This window comes from Eubalaena glacialis, chromosome 7, assembly GCF_028564815.1.
Source record: "Eubalaena glacialis isolate mEubGla1 chromosome 7, mEubGla1.1.hap2.+ XY, whole genome shotgun sequence".
Lineage (NCBI taxonomy): Eukaryota > Metazoa > Chordata > Mammalia > Artiodactyla > Balaenidae > Eubalaena > Eubalaena glacialis.
Window position 1 is genome coordinate 105,131,337 of NC_083722.1, and position 21,956 is coordinate 105,153,292.

At 45.5% G+C, this 21,956-nt stretch overlaps 1 protein-coding gene across 3 annotated transcripts in view; it reads right to left on the reverse strand.

Annotated features, from left to right (window-relative positions):
- Positions 1 to 1,064: 1,064 nt before the first annotated feature.
- SRGAP3 (SLIT-ROBO Rho GTPase activating protein 3) overlaps positions 1,065 to 21,956 on the reverse strand; it is a 252,906-nt gene continuing 232,014 nt past the window's right edge. For 2 of the 3 annotated variants that reach the window (XM_061195572.1, XM_061195573.1), the window contains 4 exons: positions 9,315 to 9,495; positions 7,977 to 8,126; positions 5,481 to 5,808; positions 1,065 to 1,584 (listed from right to left, as the gene is read on the reverse strand). In XM_061195572.1, coding sequence (XP_061051555.1) covers positions 1,171 to 1,584; positions 5,481 to 5,808; positions 7,977 to 8,126; positions 9,315 to 9,495 — 1,073 coding nt within the window. In that variant the 3' untranslated portion in view covers positions 1,065 to 1,170. The remainder of the gene's footprint in view (positions 1,585 to 5,480; positions 5,809 to 7,976; positions 8,127 to 9,314; positions 9,496 to 21,956) is intronic. The other variant, XM_061195574.1, reaches the window with a different exon arrangement.

Consider the following 21,956-nt stretch of genomic DNA (forward strand, 5'->3'; position numbering starts at 1 on the left):
CACGGCCTGATTTCAAATTAAAATGATGGGAGTCAAAGTCTCCTTGCCTGTTTAGTTCCAGATTTTGACACAGTATAATTAGTAGAAAGAGGAAAAGACAAAATTAAATATTTTGAAAATGGTATAAGTTAAACCTCTATAGTTACCACAGATTTATTCCTACAGCGTTTCTAGGTTTTGAAGTGTTCCACACCACTGTGTTTGGTTTCTTTTTCCTTTTTCCCAACCACACATAATACTGCGCTACGATGGGGCTCAGGCTCTCACCATCCCCTCTTCTACGGACGAACACAGGCCGCTGCGGTCAGGGCTCTTCTCGCCAACGTCCTCCATGCCTTTGGGGTGCAGTTGGTCTTGGCCTCCGTGTGGAAAGGCAGGGTCTCTGGGGTGGACAGGGAGGGGGCTCTGTGAAGGGTTCCCCACCTCTGGGAGCAGCCTGCCCGGGGTACCACCTGCCCCACCCTTCCTTCAGGGGCAGACTGTTCTGGAAGGCCACAACTTCTGGAGACAGTGGGAGACTGGTTTTGTTTTTCTGCAGGTTAGTGGTATATTGCTTCATTCGCAGTTACTGTGGGCCTTTAAATTCTCCCAGAAAAGTCCCTGCAAATCCCACCAAATAACTCAGCGGGAGGTGTTTGGTGGCATGGGTCTGAGGTAAATCTAAGTTTCATAAAAAGAAAAAGGAGATCCTATATACATTTCATATGTGTGTCCAGATCTAGTATATGTATATAGATGCATAAATATATATATATACACACTCCTACAGACACATACGTACATATATACGTGTACATATGCACATACACATACATACACACGTATGGATGCATGTAGAGAGAATGTCGAGAGAATAACTTTCCAGTGACGATACGCGGGTGAAGCCATTTAACATTTGCCACGATCTTGGGAAAGGCTCCGGCTGGGGCGGCTGCTCCTCACCGCTTGGCCGTCTGTGTGCGCACGGGAGGGAGGCCTGTGGATTCACGTGGCTGAAGGCGAGCTGTGGCTCGGGCCTGGGCCTCAGCCCCACACAGACCCGCTCCCAGGCTGACCTTCCGGGCCCTGCCCGACAAGGCCAGGAGCACCGGGAGGACGTGGGAGTCACAGAGGCCACCCTCGGCCACGGTGGGCCACGGCAGGCCGGGGCGGTGCCCGCCCCCCCGCAGGTCACATGGTGCCCGACTTGTCGGCCGAGCTGTTGGGGAACATCTTCTCGGTGGGCGTCACGGCCGGGCTGCCCACGCCCGAGCTGCTGCTGCTGCTGGACCGGTGCTGGACCACGGGCCGCACCGGCCGCATGGGGGGCGGGCGCAGCTGGGCGCCAGCCAGGCGGGCAGACAGGGCTGGCTTGAAGGTGGTCATCATCTCGGTGGACGAGCTGCTGCTGCGACGCATGGCGGCGTCGGGGTCGCGGATTACGATGGTGTGCAGGGGGCTGGCTGGCTCCGAGCTGATGGGGCCTGGCGGGTTCTTCAGGGGCTCCAGGGTGTCCAGCACCACATCTGGCGCCTGCTTGACTGTGTTCTGCCTCTCCAGTTCCCGCAGCTCGTGCAGAGCTGTGCTCATGGTCTTCTCGATGTCCTGGGGACAGGGAGAGCGCTCGTCAGCACGGAGTCTGGAGGCCTGGGATCTAACCCTTCTGGGGCTGCCACCCAGCTTGTAGGCTTCTTAGGGAGGCTTCCCCATAAATCTCATGGAAGGGATGGAGATTCGATCCCAGGGAGTCTTATAACCATAAGGAAAATCAGTGTGAGTATCGCAGACCTAGTGGAGGCAGGCTCTGCAGTCAGACAGACCTGGGTTCAAATCCTCTCTCTGTGACTTCCCTGCTGTGTGACTGTGGGCAAGCTACCTTACCTCTCTGAGTCTCAGAATCCTCATTTGTAGATTACAGACACGTATAATACTGACCTCAAGGGGTTGATGAGTGTATTTAATGATACGGTCCTTGCGAAGAGCATGGCATGGCACCTGGTACCTAGTGAGTATTTCCAAATAATGACAATAACAATGGCAATAATAGCTAATACCGAGCACCAATTCAAGCCCCTTCCCCTAACAATTCATTTAATCCTCTCACTTACCTGGTAGGAACTACCATTACGCTCACATCACACATGAGGAAATGGAAGCTCAGACTGGTTAAGTAACTTGTCCAAGGTCACACAGCTACTTAGCAGCATAGTAGTTCTGGCTCCAACGTTCATGCCCCTAACTATTATTATTAAAAAATATCTCTCTCCTTTGTCCATAGGAAATTTGTGTGGAGGTTGTATATCAGAATGTTTGCAATGCTCACCCCAGGATGATAGGACTGTTACTTTCTTCTCTGTATTATAAATAGAAATTTTTTTTTTAAATGGAAAATTTGAAAAGCAACAAAAATCTTCATCTGCCTACACAATTCCCAGGGATATTGCGATATTTAAGAGCTCATCAGTATGAGAGCACTTTGAATGACACAGAAAGAGAGTCTGGCAGCCCAGAGGGCCGACCTGGGGCTCAGCATTCCAGGAGTGGGCACTGGAGCTGGACGGCAGCATTTAACCCAGGAGCCCTGGGCCTGGATGCAGAGCCCAGGTTTGGGAGGGAAAAAGGTTCCTCTGCTACCGCTGCTGGGCAACCTCGGGCAAGTCTCAGTGGCTCTGCACCACACTCGGTCCAGGTGCTGAAAGCCCCCTGCTGGCCATGAAGATGGGATGAGACAGCGGACGTGATGACACTTTGTGAACTGCTGGATGGTGGTTTTCACACTCCCTTCAGCCAGAGTCCTCGGCTCCCGTGGGGTTTCCCAGGGATGCCTCCACACAGAGGCAGCGGGAGCTGCTCAGGCTGAGCTGGGCCACCAAGAGGACAAGGAGGGACAGTGCTTAGAACCACCGCTGGAAGGTGCTGGCCCACCTCAGGCTCCGGGATGACTATTGAGACACACTAGCTTTTCTGCCCTGGGGCAACTCTGGGAAAACTGAAAGTCTGGTCAGACTGATGGGGCTGGTGCCCGCAGGTGTCCTGCCGGCCCCTTCCCCGTCCAAGTCTTCTTTCACCTCCTCTCCTCCCCTGTCCTCAGGGGGCTCCTGCCCGCTGGGCCTCCACGACAGGCTCCAATCTGGCCTCCATCAGGGTCCCAGCCTATCATTTTGCTTTGTGAAGAGACTACTGATGATTAGCTAATGGCTAATATTAGCATTTATGCTTCCCCAGGACATGTTATCCTTTGCCCACAACACTGTCTACTTTAAAGAAGATGCTGTTTGTGCCTTTATCTACAAGGAATAGCTGTGGGGCTGTGACGGGGGTCCCGCCTGACAGGAGAGAAGGCAGTCCTGTCCCCACCTTTGCTACATCCCAACCCTGCAGTGATCAAGCCCGCCTTCCACGTCCCAGTCTGCTTAAAGTCCCCTACTGACATCACTACTCTGCCTGCTCTACTCCAACAGGAGCCAAAAGGCAAAACTAATAAATAAAATATAATTATCGCCCCTCCACCACCATCCCCACCACCACCACTCCACCCTCGCAGAGTGTGAGCCAGGAAGACAGTGAGCTCAGAGAAAGATCAGCTGGGGGGTTTAGGCGTGAGCCTTGCGTTAGTCTGAGAGGTGATGCCGTGATCTCAGAGTGGAGCTGCAGAGAGGCGCTGGGGAGCACGGACAGCCGGGGAAAATGATCCCTTTTCACCTCCTCCCAAACGAGACCTTCCCACCTTGGATGGCGGTGCTGCCAGATCCCCAAACTGCCTCTTTTACTGGGCTCCAATCTAAATCCTAAAAGACATTTTGAGACCAGAGGATTTCAGGTAACTCCACCTACTACTACATAGCTGCCCTCCGCAGCCTGCAATGTCAAGTGCTCATCAGAGCCAATGCTGAGCAGGCTGGAGGCCGTCCAGGGTCCCCTTGGCTATTTACATACCGTTTCCCATGCTTTGCTATCAAATGGCAGCTATCAAATTAGAGTGTGTAGATATGTCTGCAAACGGAAAATGCGAGTGGCATGCCCCAAGTGTATTCTTTAGGCCGCTCTTGCAAAATGCTCTGTGACTAGAGGTCAAAGAAGTCTGGGAGATGGGTGTGCCCTGCTCTCTTTCTTGAAGATTCACAATGCACATCAACATATTTAAAAATTCTTGTTGCAGACAACCCATTCAACTTTGTCAGACCAGCATTCCCCAAACTTTCTTGACCATAGAACACCTTTTTCCCCTCCATTAATACCCCATGGAACTAGTCTGCTGTGAGACCTACTTTGGAGACAGTGGCGTAGACTGCATTTGATTCTCCGTGTAAAGGGCTCTGGGCCAGGCCTCAGGTGGCCTGAGCTTCCAGGTGACGGTGGATGCTAGGGCAATGCTTCCCAAGAGAATGGCCTCCAACAATGGAGGGACCAGCAGGCTGCCTGGCAGCTCTGCTGGACCCATGCCAAGGTGCTGATACCTGAGGAGTGGGCATTGGGACCTGGGGCCAAACTAGATCCTGCGAGGAGTTTCACTTGCTGTGCTGATATCCCTGAGAACCTTTCCTGGCCTCCTCTAGAACACAGCCCCCAAGCTCTCAGCTTTCCCTTCCCCTTGTGAACAGGGATTCAAGGCCACTCTTCACAAGAGAATCTTAACGGACCCGAAGGTTCTAAATGTCTCTCTTTTCTAAACTGGGAGAAAACACTGGGAAGGGGATACATAATGGGCACCCTGCCAAGTTCCATAGGGAAAAATGGAAACTTCTGAACTATGATAAAACTATCAAAAACACAGGAAAGTAGCTATGCAAATTATTAAACAATTTAAACAAACTGTTTCATAACAATTTCTTAAATGAATTTGTTTGCTTTGTTTGGCAAGTGTAAAAATCACACAGGTTTCTCATCCAAATTTTTAAAAACTTATTTAAAAAAACACAAAACTCTAAGCACTCTTGAAACGCAGAGTCCCCTCCTTCAAGACTCCTGACCCAGCTGCCATTTCACAGCTGTGTGTGTTACTGGTTGGCATCTCTCTCTTCTCTAAACCATAAGCTCCATGTGGGCAGGGCCTGGATCCATTTTAGGTCAATTATACTCTCAGCGCCAGCCAGTGATTGCCACACAATAGATGCTCAATCAGTATTTGTCAATAAATGAATGAATGAACAAATGAATGAATGAATGAAAAGATGAACGAATGAAAACATGAAGAGCACAATCTTGCCATCTCATGGAGACGTCTGCCATTACCACATCCCTGCATCCGGGAATCCCACCTCTGGCCCTGGAGACTGGGACCTTGGGTCTTCACAGGAGCCCTAGCCGGCAGCTGCACCCATCCAGCTTCCGCTCCCCCAGGGGGGCCAGCAGTCGGACAGGGAGCCAGCTCATTATCTACCTCACGTCTGGCTTAGCCTGAGCCTGGCCTGAAGGGCGAAGGGGCTCCCCCGTCTGCAGATGCCCACTCCCTGCCCCTCTGGGTGTCGGCTGGCGCAGCCTGCCTTCCCGCCGGCCCTTACTTCTGCCAGGGCCTCGGCCTCCAGGGACTTGTGGTCCCCCAGGCTGCTGTGCCTGGTGGAGCCGCACGTCGACCGGATGCAGTGCCCTTCGGAGAGCGCCTTCTTGTCGGGGTAGTTGATGCTGCCGGCGCTCCCGAACGTCGCCATCCTCCGCTTCTCGGGGCTCTCGATCCGCCCCCGGGAGAGGGGGATTTTGTGGGGGCTGCTGGGGCAGGCGGCGGCCCGGGGTGGCGTGTCTATGCTGGGGCCCAGGCCCCGGGGCGGGCTGTGTGTGTCTCCCCCGCTTCGGCGCCTGGGGATGGCTGCTCCATCAGATCGTAACCGCACTCTGCAAAGGAGCCAGGGGGCGGGGGCATGGGGCAGAGGTCAACCCTGGCCAGTGTCACATGGGTCAGCCAACCCCCAGGCCACGCGCTACACACTAGTCTAGGGAGTGGGTATAGTAAAGCCTCGTTCAGCCAGGGAAGGCACTGTCTGAGCATGTGACTCAGGCCAGCGGGTTTCACCTGCACACACGAAGGAGTCGGGGGCGTTCCAAGCTCCAGCCGGTGGTGGTGCCAATTACACAGTGAATCTCGTCTGCACGTTAGGTCAGGGCCAGGAGGATTTCAACCTGGGAACACTTCGCTCCCGGTTAGGTGGGCTCATTGTATGTTCTTAAGCAGTTTAGAGGTCTCCCTCCATGATTCCAAAGGGCCTCTGACTGGTCTGAGGCATTGAGGCTTGACTATACCAAAGAGTTACCAGCTCCCTGCAAGCTCCCTGCAAGATGGCCCTGGTTTCTGTGGGGCAGCACAGACAACAAGCCTGGTGAAAACAGCGTGGGCTGGGGCTCAGGACACTGGGTTCTAGGCTCAGGAGGCCCCCCTGGGAACTGACCACAGCCCAGTGTTGTCACCAAAGGGCTGTTCCTATGAGGCTTTTCCAGACCTTGGACAACTAGTCATTAAGAGTAAAATGTGCATCACTGGAACGCCCTTTGTGCACTTGGATACCTTTCATCCCTCAGGGAGGCTGTGGTGGAGTGAAAAGGGGACTAGAGTGTCTGTCAGGAAGGCGAATTCTTGTCCTGTCTCTGTCACAGAATTTCCAGTGACCTCTTTCAGACCCACTTTATTAATCTGTTAAATGGGCATAATATTCCTTGCCCACCTTCTGAGGGAGGTTCAGTGGGTGGGAAAGCACTTTGAAGAGGTTCTACCCACAGGAGATTTTGCTGTGCCCTATGGAGGTCACCGAAGACTCAAAGGCACTGGTGAGGGGAGGGAAGGCTGGAAGTGGCAAGGGGGTGGGGAAGAGGGGCAGAGTGCGGGAATGGATTGTGACGGGGACCAAGCTCAGTGTGGTCAGCAGCGCTTTAGACCCTGTGCCACCAGCCAAGCTAAGCACCGCCTGTGGGCACCCCAACAGGACCAAAGCATTGGTGTTCGAGAGGAAGAGTACTGGGAAAGAAAGAACGAGAAGAAGGTAGATGAGAGAGGACAGAGGGAGAGGGAAATTGAGGCAGGAGAAGATACGGCCCCCCTGGAAGTCAAGGGACCATGACTCTGTCATCTACCTACCCCAACCGTCCATCTCCCCTGATTCTATCACTTATCAGCACCCTGAACCGAACGGAATACACTGAAAAGAGGCACTGGGACTTTTGCTGAAATAAATTCATAAACATATGTTCCTATTGTGGCTGATTTCTCTGGCTTTATCTGCAAGTACCCCATGTGTGGGTTGATCCCATGACCTCTCCACCAGAAAAACAAAGAACATGACATTTTGAGAATTCGATTAAGAAAGCAGTGACACACTGCCAGCTTTCCTTTTCAACGTCACATCTTGTGGGGAAGAAGGGGCCACGACAGCCTCCCTCTCTCCCTCCTTCTCTTTTCCTTATTGTATTTTTTTTTTTTAAACAACCACGTGCTTTGGACTCTACCTGTAGAGGGAGTGAGGAGCCCAGCTCCTTACCTGGCAGAAAGATCATGTGACAGCCCCACCCACAAGCAGGAGTGAAGAAATTGGCAAATCTGCTCCCACCAAATATGTGGGTGGAGCCGGGTGTCAATTTCCCCCCACAAAGTGGGTGTGAGACTTCTGTTTCTGCAGTGCACTTCAGGGACTAAGTGAGCTTTACATTTTTAAATATAACAACTTAGGTCTTCAACAGAAAGTGGGGAGGAGGTGTAAGAACTGGAGAGAGAGAGGAAAAATACTTGCCAATTTGCAACTCTCTCTTTCCCATTTATTATTTTAAATAAAAAGCATTGGTTGCCAATATATGTCTTTCCTCCTCTTTCTCCACCTCTGCCCCAAGCTGGATCACTTTCTACCTGACATTCTAGGCCAGTTCCAGCCAGCCCACCAGGTGTGCCCCATGTCATATCTTGTGGGGAAGAAGGGGCCACGACAGCCTCCCGCTCTCCCTCCTGTGCCCTTGCTTCTCCCCAGTCAGACACAAACTGGCACTGTACTAGCCGCAAAGAATGAATCCGCGTTTCCTACCGGCCCATCACCCCCCCAAAGCCGTAATCCGAGATGTGCTCCGTGGGGGACTGCAGGTCGTTTTTGGAGGAGGCCTTGTCGTCCAGCAGTGGCCCACTGCTGGCCTCGCTGTCGGCCTTTTGGCTCAGGCTGTCCGAGAAGGCATCGTCCCTGGGGAGAAGGACAGACGTGAATTGGGAGGGCTTTGCTCCAGAGAACCGAGATGTGCTGAGACCTGAGGGGCTGGATCCACACACACCTCGTGGTTGAGCCGCTGCTGCTTCTCCAGCAGGAGGCCCTCTGTGGCACCGCCCATGCCTACCTTCCCCTCCCCTCATCTAGGCTCTTCTCTCCCAGCTGCTCGAGGCTGGGACAAGCTAAAGGGGAGGGTGTGTTGGAGAAATGGGGGAGGGGGCCTGCAAGCTGAGCCCTGGGCGATGAGCAGCAGTTTGGGGGCCCAGCGAGGGAGGAGGAAGGCATCTCCATCCCTCCCAGCACCCGGGGCTTTGAACAGGTGTGAGGGGCCTGGAGCTTGTTGGGGTGCCCTGCCCGCCTCCCCCCCATGCCCTCTCCCTGCCCTCAGAGGCCTGGGGACGTCAGAGGGCTGCTTTGGATCCTCTTGTTGTTTGCTGAGCTCTGGACTTTTCTCTGTCTTCAGACCGTCCCCTCTGCCATCAAGACGTATGCCTTTGGCCCCCTCCCCCTGAGGCCCAGCTTGGTGGCTGCTTCCTTGGTAAATCAGTTCCACCTGAGGCAGACTGGAGCTCAGAGGGAGTGTGTGCAGGAAGCTTCAAAGGCTTTCAAAGAATGGAAGGTGTAGACTTTCTGGGCATTATGGTGGGGCTAGGTATTTGGGATGTAGGGCTTTTTTTTAATGCCTAAAATTCTTTTTTAAAAAAGTACCCTCTTAGCTGGAAATGAGGGGATGATTGTTTCTGCCCATCTCCTGAGACAGCCACCTCGGGGTAGAGAATGGTGGGCTATTAAGAGGGAAGTGGGATGGCCACTGGCTACAGGGAAGGCCCAGGAGGGTGGAGGTATATGGCAAGATCCACTGGACACTGAGAACCATAGTGGGTGATAAATGCCCTGGAGGCTGTCAGGTGGGCCGGGATGACGAGCCAAGGGCACCAAACATTGTCCCTGTGGACTCTGAAGGATGAGCAATTTGCTTATTTGTTAAGTGGGTCACCATTCAAAGGGAGGTTAGACATAATCCATTCTTACGGAAGACCAAGTGTGTCATACCAGGGAGAGCAAATTGCTGGCATACGATCCAGTACTCCCATTCCTGTGCCCATTCCAGACATCACTAATCAATCATGGCATTCTTCACAGAAGATCCCAACTCCCACTCACATGTCCTGTACAACTATGTACTGATGTGGGATGAGCCCATCCACGCCGTTGTGACGACCCTCCCACCAGTCCTCGGAGGCGCGGTGGTACAGTAGCAGTGAGGCTCCCTTCTTGAAGGACAGCTCACGCGGGGACCGCCCCACGTAGTCAAACTTGGCGATGGCCTCGATCTGCTCCACTTCTAGAAGGAAAGCAAGGGGAAGAGCATCTATGAGGTCAGCAGAAGAGCAGCCCAGGAGCCTCGCTCAGATGGCCTTGGCTTCTGTGGGGCAGCACAGACAACAAGCCTGGTGAAAACAGCATGGGCCAGGGCTCAGGACACTGGGTTCTAGGCTCAGATCCACTCTCCATGCTGTGATCTCAGGCAGGCCATCTAACTTCCCCAAACGGAAAATGTGGCTGAAATACTACATCCTTACCTTCCACTGCCCCTCTTGTTCTCCACTTTTTAACACCTATTAAAACAATCTTATAAGAAATTTCTTTTTCTTCTATCCCTTAATGCCAGCTCTGTTTCCATTTTTCCATGAACCCTTTCCCTCTTTGTTCACTTACAATACTACTAGTGGTTCCTACCTTTTGGGAAGTCAAACTGATGTTGTATACAGATTCCCTTCCATGCAAAATATTGTACACAATTTTTAAGGGTTCCGAGAAGCTTCTCTTCAGCGCTCATTGTTGTGGACTGAATTCTGTCTTCCCTCAAATCCACATGTTGCAGCCCTAACTTCCAATGTAATGGTATTTGGAGACGAGGTGTTTAGGAAGTAATTAAGCTTAAGTGAGGTCATATGGGTGGGGCCCTAATCTGATAGAACTGGTGTCCCTCTGAGAAGAGGAAGAGACGTCGGAGACCTCTCTTTCTGTCTCTTCACATGCACAGTGGAAAGGCCTTGTGAGGACACAGTGAGAAGGCAGCTGTCTACAAGCCAGGAAGAGAGACAACAGCAGAACCCAACCCTAATGGCACCTTGATCTTGGACTTCTAGCCCCCTGAACTGTGAGGAAATATATTTCTGTTGTTTAAGCCCCTCAGTCTGTGGTATTCTATGATGGCAGACTGAGCTGACTGACACACTCATCCATGAACTTAATTTGGGGAGCGGGATAATTCTTATGGGGGCTATAGATCAAGCATATCTCTTTGCGCACACACATTTACCCATAAAAGCTTTATTCTTCTCTGGTCAGTGACAGGCCCTGCCTGGGTTAAGCAATGAGAACACAGCTCTTGCCCTTGAGACACTTCTACTGCCCAGCTCTGTCACCTCTTGTTTGTGTGACCTCAGGCAGGTTACATAATTTCTGTACATCTCAGTTGCCTTTAGGAGGATTAAACGATAATCCATGAAAGAAGACAAAAAGATGGCCAACAGGTGCATGAAAAGATGCTCAACATCATTAATCATCAGGAAAATGCAAATCAAAACTCAAAACCACAAGATATCACCTCATACCTGTTAGAATGGCTGTTATGAGAAAGACAAGAAACAACAGGAGTTGGTGAGGATGTGGAGGAAAGGAAACCCTTGTGCACTGCTGGTGGGAAATAAATTGGTGCAGCTCCTACAGGAAACAGTATGGAGTTTCCTCCAAAAATTAAAAATAGAACTACCATGTGATCCAGCAATTCCACTTCTGGGTATTTATCCACAGGAAATGAAAACACTTAACTTGAAAGGATACCTGCACCCCAAGTTCACTGCAGCACTATTTACAATAGCCAAGACATGGAAGCAACCAAGATGTCCATCGACAGATGAATGGATAAAGAAGATTGGTGTATATAAACAATGGAAAATTATTCAGCCATAAAAAAAGAAGGAAATCCTGCCATTTGCAACAACACGAATGGACCTTGAGGGCGTTATGCTAAGTAAACTAAGTCAGACAGAAGAAGACAAATAGTGTATGATCTCACTTGTATGTGGAATCTGAAATCCAAAACAAACCAAACTCACTGATACAGAGAACAGACTGGTGGTTGCCAGAGGTGGTGGTGGACGAAATGGGTGAAGGGAGTCAAAAGGTACAAACTCCCAGTGATAAGTAAATCATAGGATGTAATATACAGCACGGTGACTATAAATTGTGCTATATATTTGAAACTAAGAGAGTAGGTCTTAAAAGTTCTCATCATAAGAAAAAAAAAGTAACTATGTGTGGTGATGAATGTTAAACCTGACTTATTGTGGTGATCATTTCATAATATATACATATATCGAATCATTATGCTATACACCTGATACTAATGAACTGTTATATATCAATTATATCTAAAAAAAGAAAGACACGAGACTTCAATACATTAAAAAAAAAAGAGAGAGATGCGTGAAAGTGCTCAGCATAGCACAGACATACAATACGTTAGGTATTCAGGTGATAGTGGCTCTTGTGATTATGATTGTAATTACTAATGGCTTTAGCTTATGGGGTGGGTCTAGACAAAGAAATCTGAGCTGCAGAGAATTTACGTGTTTTGCTCAAGACCATGCAGCTAGTGATCTTTGGGAAGGAGACTTTTGAGGGAGGAGGACAGTTACGCCTATGATTTATTTAACCTGTGTTATAGCTTGTACCCTGAGAGGTGAAAATGGGTAGAAAACAGTAGAAAATGGGTCATGTATAAGTGTTAATGTATCTGTATTTTAAAGCAAGCACAAAGATGTTTAATATTATAAAGAGAATACATATATATATATACCTATATAGATAGACAGATCTATTAAATTCTAATAAACAAAAGAGTAACAAAGGTGGCCCCTGCTCTCTCTATCCCGCAGACACCTTCCCTGTGCTGAGCATCCATGGGACTGTCTCTTCTCCTGTCCTCGTGGATTATCTTGATTCTGTCCACGCAGCCTGTCCACCTGTCCATCATGGAGTTTTACACAGGTAAAAATTGGCAAAGCCACGATACCTGGCTTTGCCACTTTTTACCTGTGTGACCTTGAACAACTTAGCTCTCTTTTCTAAGCCTCCGTTTCCTCATCTGTAAAATGGGAATGATAATAATAGTACCTACCTTATAGGGCTGTCATAGGATTAAACAAGTTATTTACACATGAAGTGCTTGTAACGGTGCCTGGCACACAATTAGCTTCATATGAGAGTTAGTTGTTGTTGTTACCAGAGCTAATGACGCCTAAGGGCCATGAGCAGCATGGAAATCATCTCTCCCTGTTAATCCCCAACCCACGCATGCACACTAGGACTCCTCTCTGTGAGCAGGTGGCTCAAGAAGACTGGGCCAGTGCCCCCATGAGATGCAGTGGCCTCTTGGTGGACCCAGCCCTCAGTGCCTGGGACAGCCTTCTGCAGACAGCAGGCCTCTGACAGTTAAGTCAGCATTCCCTAGCTGGCTCCCTGACAAATGTCTTTACATGCTGTTCTGACATAGCTGATGCAAAATGACAGCCCAGCTAAATGGGTCAAATGAACTCAGATCAGGACTCAGAGTCACCTTCTCAGTAAAATGGAGAGATCTCCATACTTCTTTCTGCTGCATCTTTGAATCTCACACCAGCCATGTGTTAGCACCACCTGGTGACCTGTGTCTGCCTAGCTACAGAGACAGAAAGGCCGGAGGGTTCTGCAAGCCCATGAGCTGAACCCCACGGTCTGCGTGCTCTCGGGTTTGACCCCAAGGGCTTCCTCTGATCCCACCCCCCGTAATGCTGAAGGAGCCGACCTGGGCAGAGGCTTGCTCATTTCCAGAGGCTCCAGCAGTCACTGGTGGTGGTCTGGAGTGGCGGGTAGAGGAGCGAGGAAAAGTGGAAAATGTAAGGGGGAGAAAAGAAGAAAAGCTGAGGAGCAGAGCTGAGCTGCAAGCTGAGAGAGAGCTCGTGTGTTTGCAGATGTCACTATGTAATCGTGTGGGGTAGAAACAGTGATAATAGCTACCATTTATTAGGAAGTCTATTATTTGGGTTTTTCACACCTAAAATAGAACATGTGATTCTCCCTCTTACCACTCTCCCACACACCCCTCCCCAGACTTACTTCATTCCTTCATCTTCCCCATCTTAGGAAACAGAGCCACCATCTGCCCTGCTCAGGCCAAAGCCCTGCTCTTGGGCAATGCATATCTAATCCATCAGCAGCTCCTTCAAATTGTCCCCTGAATCTGACCAGCCTCACCACCTCCACTGCCACCCCCTTGGTCCAGACCACCACTGTCCCTCTACCTGGCCTCCTTGCTTTCATTCTTGCTTGCATTTCTCCCCACAGCAGCCAGAGGGATCTTTTAAAGTCATAAATTAGATCACGAAACTCTCTTGTTCAAATCCCTCTGAAGGCTTCCCATTGTGTTTATAACAAAACACAAATGTCTCCTCACAACTTATGAGGCCCTCCATGCTCTGGGCCCTGGAGACCTCAGTGGCCTTGTCTCTGACTACTCTCTCCTTCCCTCAGTCTGCTCCAGCCTCACTAGTCTTCCTGATGTTTCTCCGCCAACATTGCATTATGATATTTTTCAAACACAAAGTAAAGTTAAAAGACTTTTACGGTGAATATTCATATACCTACCACCTAAATGCTACTATTAACATTTTACTATACTAACATTAGCATATATCTATATCTATCTGTCCATCCCTCTATTTATCCATCCATCCATCTAATTTTTTAATGAATTTTAAAGTTGCAGACATCAGTACATTTACCCCTAAAACCTACAGTATAAATATTCACAGAGCCTTCTTAATGCTTTTAAAACATGCCAAGTATTCCTGCCACAGGGCCTTTGCACTTGTTATTGCCTCTCCTTGGGATATTTTCTTCCCAGACATTTGCACTCATTCACATTTCACAAATATTTACTGACCACTGTGTGCCATTTTCTCATTTCTTTCAGATCTGTACCCAAATGCCAATGCCTCAGCAAGACCTTTCCTGGCCACCCTTCACTAACTACAAAAGCACCAACTTCACATCACTCTTGCTTTATTCTTCTTCATAGATCAGATCAAAACCTGAACTTTTGTGTGTGTGTGTGTGTGTGTGTGTGCACAAATGTGTAGTTTCCAAATTTGTTTACTGCTGATCTTTCCTATTAAAATGTGAGCTCCATTAGACAGGGATTTTATTTTATTTCCTGCTATTTTCCCACTTTTACAACAGTCCCTGGGATGAGTAGGCACTCAATACATACTTGTTACTTGCATGAACAAATTAAGCTTTTACCATGTGCCAAGGGTTCTACTTATGTTATCACATGTAAGTGATATCCTCACAACAGTATCTGCACACTATCCTCATTTTACAGGTGAGGAAACTGATGTTGAGGTGAAATGATCTGTCACACAAGGGGCGAGTCACATAAGTAGAGAGTGATGAGCTGAGATCTAAGCCCAGGTCCCAGATATCATTAATAGAGTCTTCTTGATGTTTTTAAAACACAATATGCTTATTCCTGCTACAGGGCCTTTACACGGACACAGTGTAAATATGAATATACATATATACCGTGCTGCATGACTGGCATTCAATTTAACTCCTGCTTATGGAGAGGCTGGTTAGGCCAGGTAGGTGCCCCACGGGCCCTACAGGGGGTGAAGAAATACAGAGGCCATTCCTGAGCTAAAGAAGGGGTTGAAGGCTGTCCCCGTAGAGGCCCGGCTGGAGTCACACTTTAGAAAAGTCACTCCAGGAGCAGAGCAGTTGCAGAGTTGGAAAAGGACTGGAGGGGAGAGGCTGGAGGCAGGAGCAGTTCAGCGGCGGTTACAAGAGTCCAGGGCCTGACGTGGAGATGAAAAGACAGACTGGAGCTTTGCTTTCATTTCAGAAGCTGAAGACTGGAGATTTTGCAAATCCCATACTCGTTACCCTTCTCTACTTACCACCCAAGAGGAAGCGCAAATGCCCCTCTCTAATGATGCCACAACAGAGGACCCTTTTAGGTCACGGGAGAGCAGACGGCTCTGTCCCTCGCAAACCACCTCACTGCCCCCGTCCACCCCCCACCCCCACACACTGTCTCTGCTCTTTTAAGAGAGAATCCTAATCTCATCAGGACCATTTATCAGAGGCCACGGTCACCGTGTTAAAGGGTAGGAACGTGGCTGTGCCCTCTCTTCTCTCTCATCTTCCCTGCCACCAGAGTAATGAAATCACCTGGGGCTTGTCCACAGGGTCCTTCTTTTCTCCTCTGTTCACTCATGACCTTGGGTTCTTTCATTGCCTCTGGCTGCAGCACCAGCTAGTATTAAGACTTTGATCTTATTTAAGAGGATAGGAGAGTGATCAACCTGGCAGGACAGTGTGGGGAGATCTGCTGATCTACCCTTCAGTGAAACTTGTGAAAAATGCAAAAACAAGCAAACAAACAACCACTGAAAGCCTCTGGAAATGGTCCTACAGGCAAACAACAAATGAAGAAACATCTATTCAAGAAAATCTATGAAAATTCGGTAAGAAAAGTGAGAGTCTGTACAATTTGAACCAAGACTACTCCCTCCCTCCACCAGCACCCCCAAGCTCAGGGAGGCAGACTCCACTTCAGACTCCTGTAGCCCGAATATAGGGCTTCCTCTCCCACCAAGCTTCCAGCAGGAGGGCTTTCTTCCCAGGAGGAGCAGGACATCAGTGTTTCTCCTCCTGCCCCCAGCTACCTGTTGCTGAGGCTAAGTCCCAGGTGAGTATGGTAGAGAGGTGAGGGCTCCTCATTCCACCCAACCTGCACTTACACAATAGAAGTTCTGCCTTGCGTACAGCACCAGTGAGAATATTCGGGCCCTGATCACCCTTACCCCACCTCATGAGGTGATGGTTCCTTGTGAGAAGAGGCAAGCTGAGAGGGCCTCAGGGTGCTGCCTTCCTCTCCACAAAGCACTCAGCTCCTAGAATGGGGCGGTCACTCAGAAGCTTGCCATTGTCCTCACCCCCAGCTCCAGACCTCTACCTCAGAGATTTTGCCTGGGGGAAGAAGTAGGCTGTAAGACAGCTGCTAATCTCTCCCAAAGGAATTGACTTCATTTGCAACAGAGCTTGGAGAAGTTCAGGCCTAAGGGTGCTCTCAAGAACAGTGGAGATTGTGGTGAAAGGCAACTGGGGGCAGGTTCACAGATTTAATGCAGATACAGCCCAGATTGTAGGCCAACTATTTTGGAAGAGATAACCAGAGAATAAGACAGCTGAGAGGAGCCCTCCTAGGGTCAAAACAAATACCAAACAATGACCTCAGAAACCATTCCTTCAAAGGAGACAGAGTTTGATTGGATTGGTTTGTAGAAAAATTTATGAATGAGGACACTGTTAATATTTACAATAGCCAGGACACGGAAGCAACCTAAGTGTCCATTGACAGATGAATGGATAAAGAAGATGTGGCACATATATACAATGGAACATCACTCAGCCATAAAAAGAAACAAAATTGAGTTATTTGTAGTGAGGTGGATGGACACAGAGTCTGTCATATAGAGTGAAGTAAGTCAGAAAGAGAAAAACAAGTACCATATGCTAACACATATATATGGAATCTAAAAAAAAAAAAAAAAAGGTCATGAAGAACCTAGGGGCAAGATGGGAATAAAGCCACAGACCTACTAGAGAATGGACTTGAGGACACGGGGAGGGGGAAGGGTAAGCTGGGACAAAGTGAGAGAGTGGCATGGACATATATACACCATCAAATGTAAAATAGATAGCTAGTGGGAAGCAGCTGCATAGCACAGGGAGATTAGCTCAGTGCTTTGTGACCACCTAGAGGGGTGGGAGGGAGACGCAAGAGGGAGGAGATATGGGGATATATGTATACATATAGCTGATTCACTTTGTTATACAGCAGAAACTAACACACCATTGTAAAGCAATTATACTCCAATAAAGATGTTAAAAAAGAAAAAGAATAGAGCAAAACATGCAGCAATTAGTGGAGTTTAACAGCTGGATGTAGTCAGGGAAAGAGAACCCTACCAAAACCACTGTCATCCCAGGTGACTGTGGGCATATGCAAAGCTGCTCCTCTCTGGGAAGTAACATCAGGCTTAACACTGTATGTATGGGGGAAGGGAGGAAGGGGAACACAGATGTCACTGAAACAGTCCAGTCAGTCGTTAAACAAACACAGAAGCAAATAACAAATAAGCCTCACAGGGTAGGGACCAGTACCCAGAGTTGCTATAATATTTTATCTAAAATATCCAGTTTCCAACCAAAAATAATTAGAAGACATGCAAAAAAACAAATTTAACAAATTTCAAAGTAGCTGTTACAAATATGTTCACAGCTAAAGGAAACCGTGATTAAAGAAGTAAAGTATGAGGACTTAAGTGTGTCAACATATGTGTAACAGGAGTGGTAGAAGGAGAAAAGAGAAAAACGAACAGAAAAAATATTTGAAGAAATAATGGCTGAAAACTTCCCATATTTATTGAAAAAACAATAACCTACACATCTAGGAAGCTGAACAAATGCCAAGTAGGACAAATGCAAGAAGATCTACATATAGACACATCATAGTAATAACGCTGAAAGTCAGAGACATGGAGACAATTTTGAAAGCATTAAGAGAAAAATAATTTATCACTTACAAGGAACCCAAACAAGATTAACATCTGACTTTTCAGCAGAAACAATGGAGGTCAGAAGACAGTGGGATGCCACATTCAGAGTGCTCCAAAAAATAACTGCCAACCAAGAATCTTAAATCTAGAAAAGCTATCTTTCAAAAGTGAGGCAAAATAAGGATATCTTCAGATTAAAAAAAAAAACAAAAAACCCAAAATGTGTTATCTAGCAAATCTACCTTATAAGAAACACTAAAGGAAGTTTTTTCAGGCTGAAAGCAAGTAACCCTTATAGTAATTTGAATCCACAGAAAAAACAGAGAGCACTAATAAAGATAATCATGTAATCATAAAAGAGTATAAATGCATATCTTTTCTCTTTTCTTCTCTTAATTTATTTTAAAAGCAAGTTCAAAAAATATGTGTATAATATATGTATATAATGTACTGCTGGGCCTATAACATATAGAAATGTAATATATGTATAATATGTTTGCAATTAGAGAACAAAGGAGGTGAGAGCAAAGCTGTACTGGGCTAAGGAAATGGCTACAGATGGTAAAAAAAATAATTATAACAATGTGCTGCTGCATTTATAAAATTAACAGATGTAATATGCATACCAATAATACCACAAAAATACAGAAAGGGGAATAGAACTATATATGAGTAATACTTTTACATATTACTGGAATTAAGCTAGTATAAACCTGAAGTTCATTCTCAGAGTTAGGACATATATATGGTAGACCCTAGAGCAACCACTAAAAAATAACTCAAAAATATAGTTAAATACAGTTTAAAAATCATTTAAAAATTAAAATACGACATTAGAAAATACTTAATGCAAAAGAAAGTAGTAAAGAAGAAATAAAGGAACAAAAAACCATGACACATAGAAAACAAAAAAGGAAAATGTCAGGCAAAAATCCAACTATGTCAATAATAACATTAAATGTGAATGAAAAAAAAAATGTGAATGGATTAAACAATCCAATTAAAATGCAGAGACTGTCAGACTAGATAAAATAACAGGATCCAAATATATGATGTCTATAGGAGACATCTTTAGATTCAAAGATACAATTAGAGTGAAAGTAAAACGATGGGGAAACTATATTATGCAAACTACAACCACAGGAAATCTAGAGTGGTCATCCTAATATCAGACCACACAGGCTTTAACACAAAAAAATTACTAGAAATAAAGAGGTACATTTTATAATGACAAAAGTTTCAATCCATTAGGAAGATATAACAATGATAAATATAATGCATCTAATAATAGAGCAGCAAAATACATGAAGCAAATAATGTCAGAAATGAAGGGAAAAACAGATAATTCAAAAAAATAATAATTGGAGACCTCAACACCCTACTTCCAATAAGGAATAGAACAACTAGACACAAGATCAACAAAGAAACAGAAAATCTAACATTATAAACCAAGTACACCTAATATACATCTATAGAATGCACCATCCAACAACAAGAGAATATACATTCTTCTCAAGTGCACATGGAACATTCCCTAGGATATGTCATATTCTGGGCCATAAAGCAAACTTCAGGTAATTTAAAAGAATATAAATAATACAAAGTATTTTCTCCAATCACAATAGAATGAAACTACTGATTTCTCAATAGTAGGACACTCAAAATTATGAAGAATTGAACAACGTCCTCCTAAATAACCAACGGTCAAAGAAAAGATCAAAAGGGACATCAGAAAATACTTTGAGATGAATGAAAATGGAGACACAACATACCAAAAAGTATGAGATGCAGCTAAAGCAGTGCTTAGAAATTTATAGCTGTAAACGCCTGTATTAAGAAAAAGTAGAGCTCAAGTCAATAGCTTAAACTTCCACTGTAAGTCACTGGAAAAAGGAAGAGCAAAATATACCTAAAGCAAGGAAGGAAATAATAAAGATTAGAGTAGAAATTAATGAAATAGAGAATACATAAATTATGGAGAAGGTCAATTAAACCAAAGCCTGGTTCTTTAAAAAGATCAAACAAATTGACAAACCTTTAGCTACAATGACCAAGAAAAAAAGAGAAGACTCAAATCACTAGAATCAGAAATGAAAAAGGGACATTATGACCAACCTTACGGAAAGAAAAAAGGATTATAAAGCAATATTGTGAACATCTGTATGCCAGTAAACTGAATAAGTTAGATGAAATGAACTAATTCCTACAAAGACACAAACTACTGAAACTAACTTAAGAAAAAATAGGAAATCTGAATAGACCTATAACAAATAAAGAGATTGAATCAGTTTAAAAAAAAACAAGACCAAACTACCCACCCGCAAAGAAATGCCTAGGCCCAGACAGTTTTGCTGCTAAATTAGACCAAACATTTAAAGAATTAATAACTATTCTTCACAAACTCTTTCAAAAACTAGAAGAGGAGGAAACGCTTCCCAACTCATTTTATGAGGTCAGTATTAACCTTATACCCAAATCAGACAAAGACATCGCAAGAAAACTATAGACCAATATCTCATGAATATGTGTGCAAAAATCTTCAACAAAATACTAGAAAACTGAATCCAGTAACATATAAAAAGAATTTTGTGCCACACCCAAGTGGAATTTATCCAAGGAATGCAAAATTGGTTTAACATCCCCCCCATCAATTAATGTAATATATCAATCAATAGAATAAAAAAACAAAAAAATCAAAACATCATCTCAGTAGATGAAGAAAAAGCATTTGGCACAAGCCAACATGATAAAAACACTCAGCAAACCAGGAACAGAAGGGATCTTCTTCAACCTGATAAATGGCATCTATGACAAACCTACAACTAACATCATACTTAACAGTGAAATACTGGATGCTTTCCCCCTCAGGTCACGTGCAAGGCAAGGATGTCCATTCTCATCTCTTGTAATCAACACTGTACTGGTGGTTCTAGCCAGGGCAATTGGGCAAAGAAAAGAAATAAAAAGCACCCAGATTAGAAAAGAAGAAGTAAAACTATGTCTATTCACAGATGCTATGATCTTGTATATAGAAAATCATAAGGAACTCACTAAAAACTATTTGAATGAATGAACAAGTTCAGCAAGGTTGCAGGCTACAAGAACAATATAGTAAAATCAATTGTATTTCTATACACTTGTAATGAACAATTCAACATGAAATTAAGTATACAATTCCATCTACATTAGCATCAAAAAGAATAAAATACTGAGGAATAAATTTAACGAAAGAAGTGCAAAACTCATATTCTGAAAACTACAAATTATTGTTGAAAGAAATTAAATAAGATATAAAAAATTCGAAAACATCCTATGTTCATGGATCAGAGACATAGCACTTAAGATGACAATACTCCCAAATTGATGTACAAATCCAACGCAATCACCATCAGAACCCCAGCTGACTTCATTGTAGAAACTGATAAGCTAATTCTACAATTCATATGGAATTGCAAAGAACCCAGTATAGCCAAAAAAATCTTGAAAAAGAAGAACAAAGTTAAAGGACTCACACTTACCAATTTTGAAACACACTACAAAGCAACAGTAATCAAGACAACATTGTACTGGCACAAGGATACACATACAGATCAGTGGAATAGAATTGAGAGTCCAGAAATAAACCTATACATCTATGGCCAGATGATTTTTTACAAGGGGGCCAAGATCATTCAATGGGGTAAAGGATAATATTTTCAATTTATGATGCTGGGACTGCATAGCTATACAGAAAGGAATGATCACACCATATACAAAAATTAACTCAAAATGAATCAAAATGGATTACCTAAGCACAAAACCTAAAACTATAAAACTCTTAGATGAAAACAAAGGGTAAATCTTCATAAACTTGAATATGGCAAAGGATTCTTAGATATAACACCAAAAACATGACCAACAAAAGAAAAAGTTGATGAATTGGATTTTATCGAAGTTAAAAACTTTGGCGCTTCAAAGGACACCATCAAGAAAGTGAAAAGACAACCCACAGAATATGTGTGCAAATCATATATCTGATAAGGAACTTATATCTAGACTATAGAAAGAGCTCTTACAACTCAATAATAAAAACACAAATAACCAAAGTTTTAACTGGGCAAAGGATCTGAAGAGACATTTCTCCAGCGAAGTT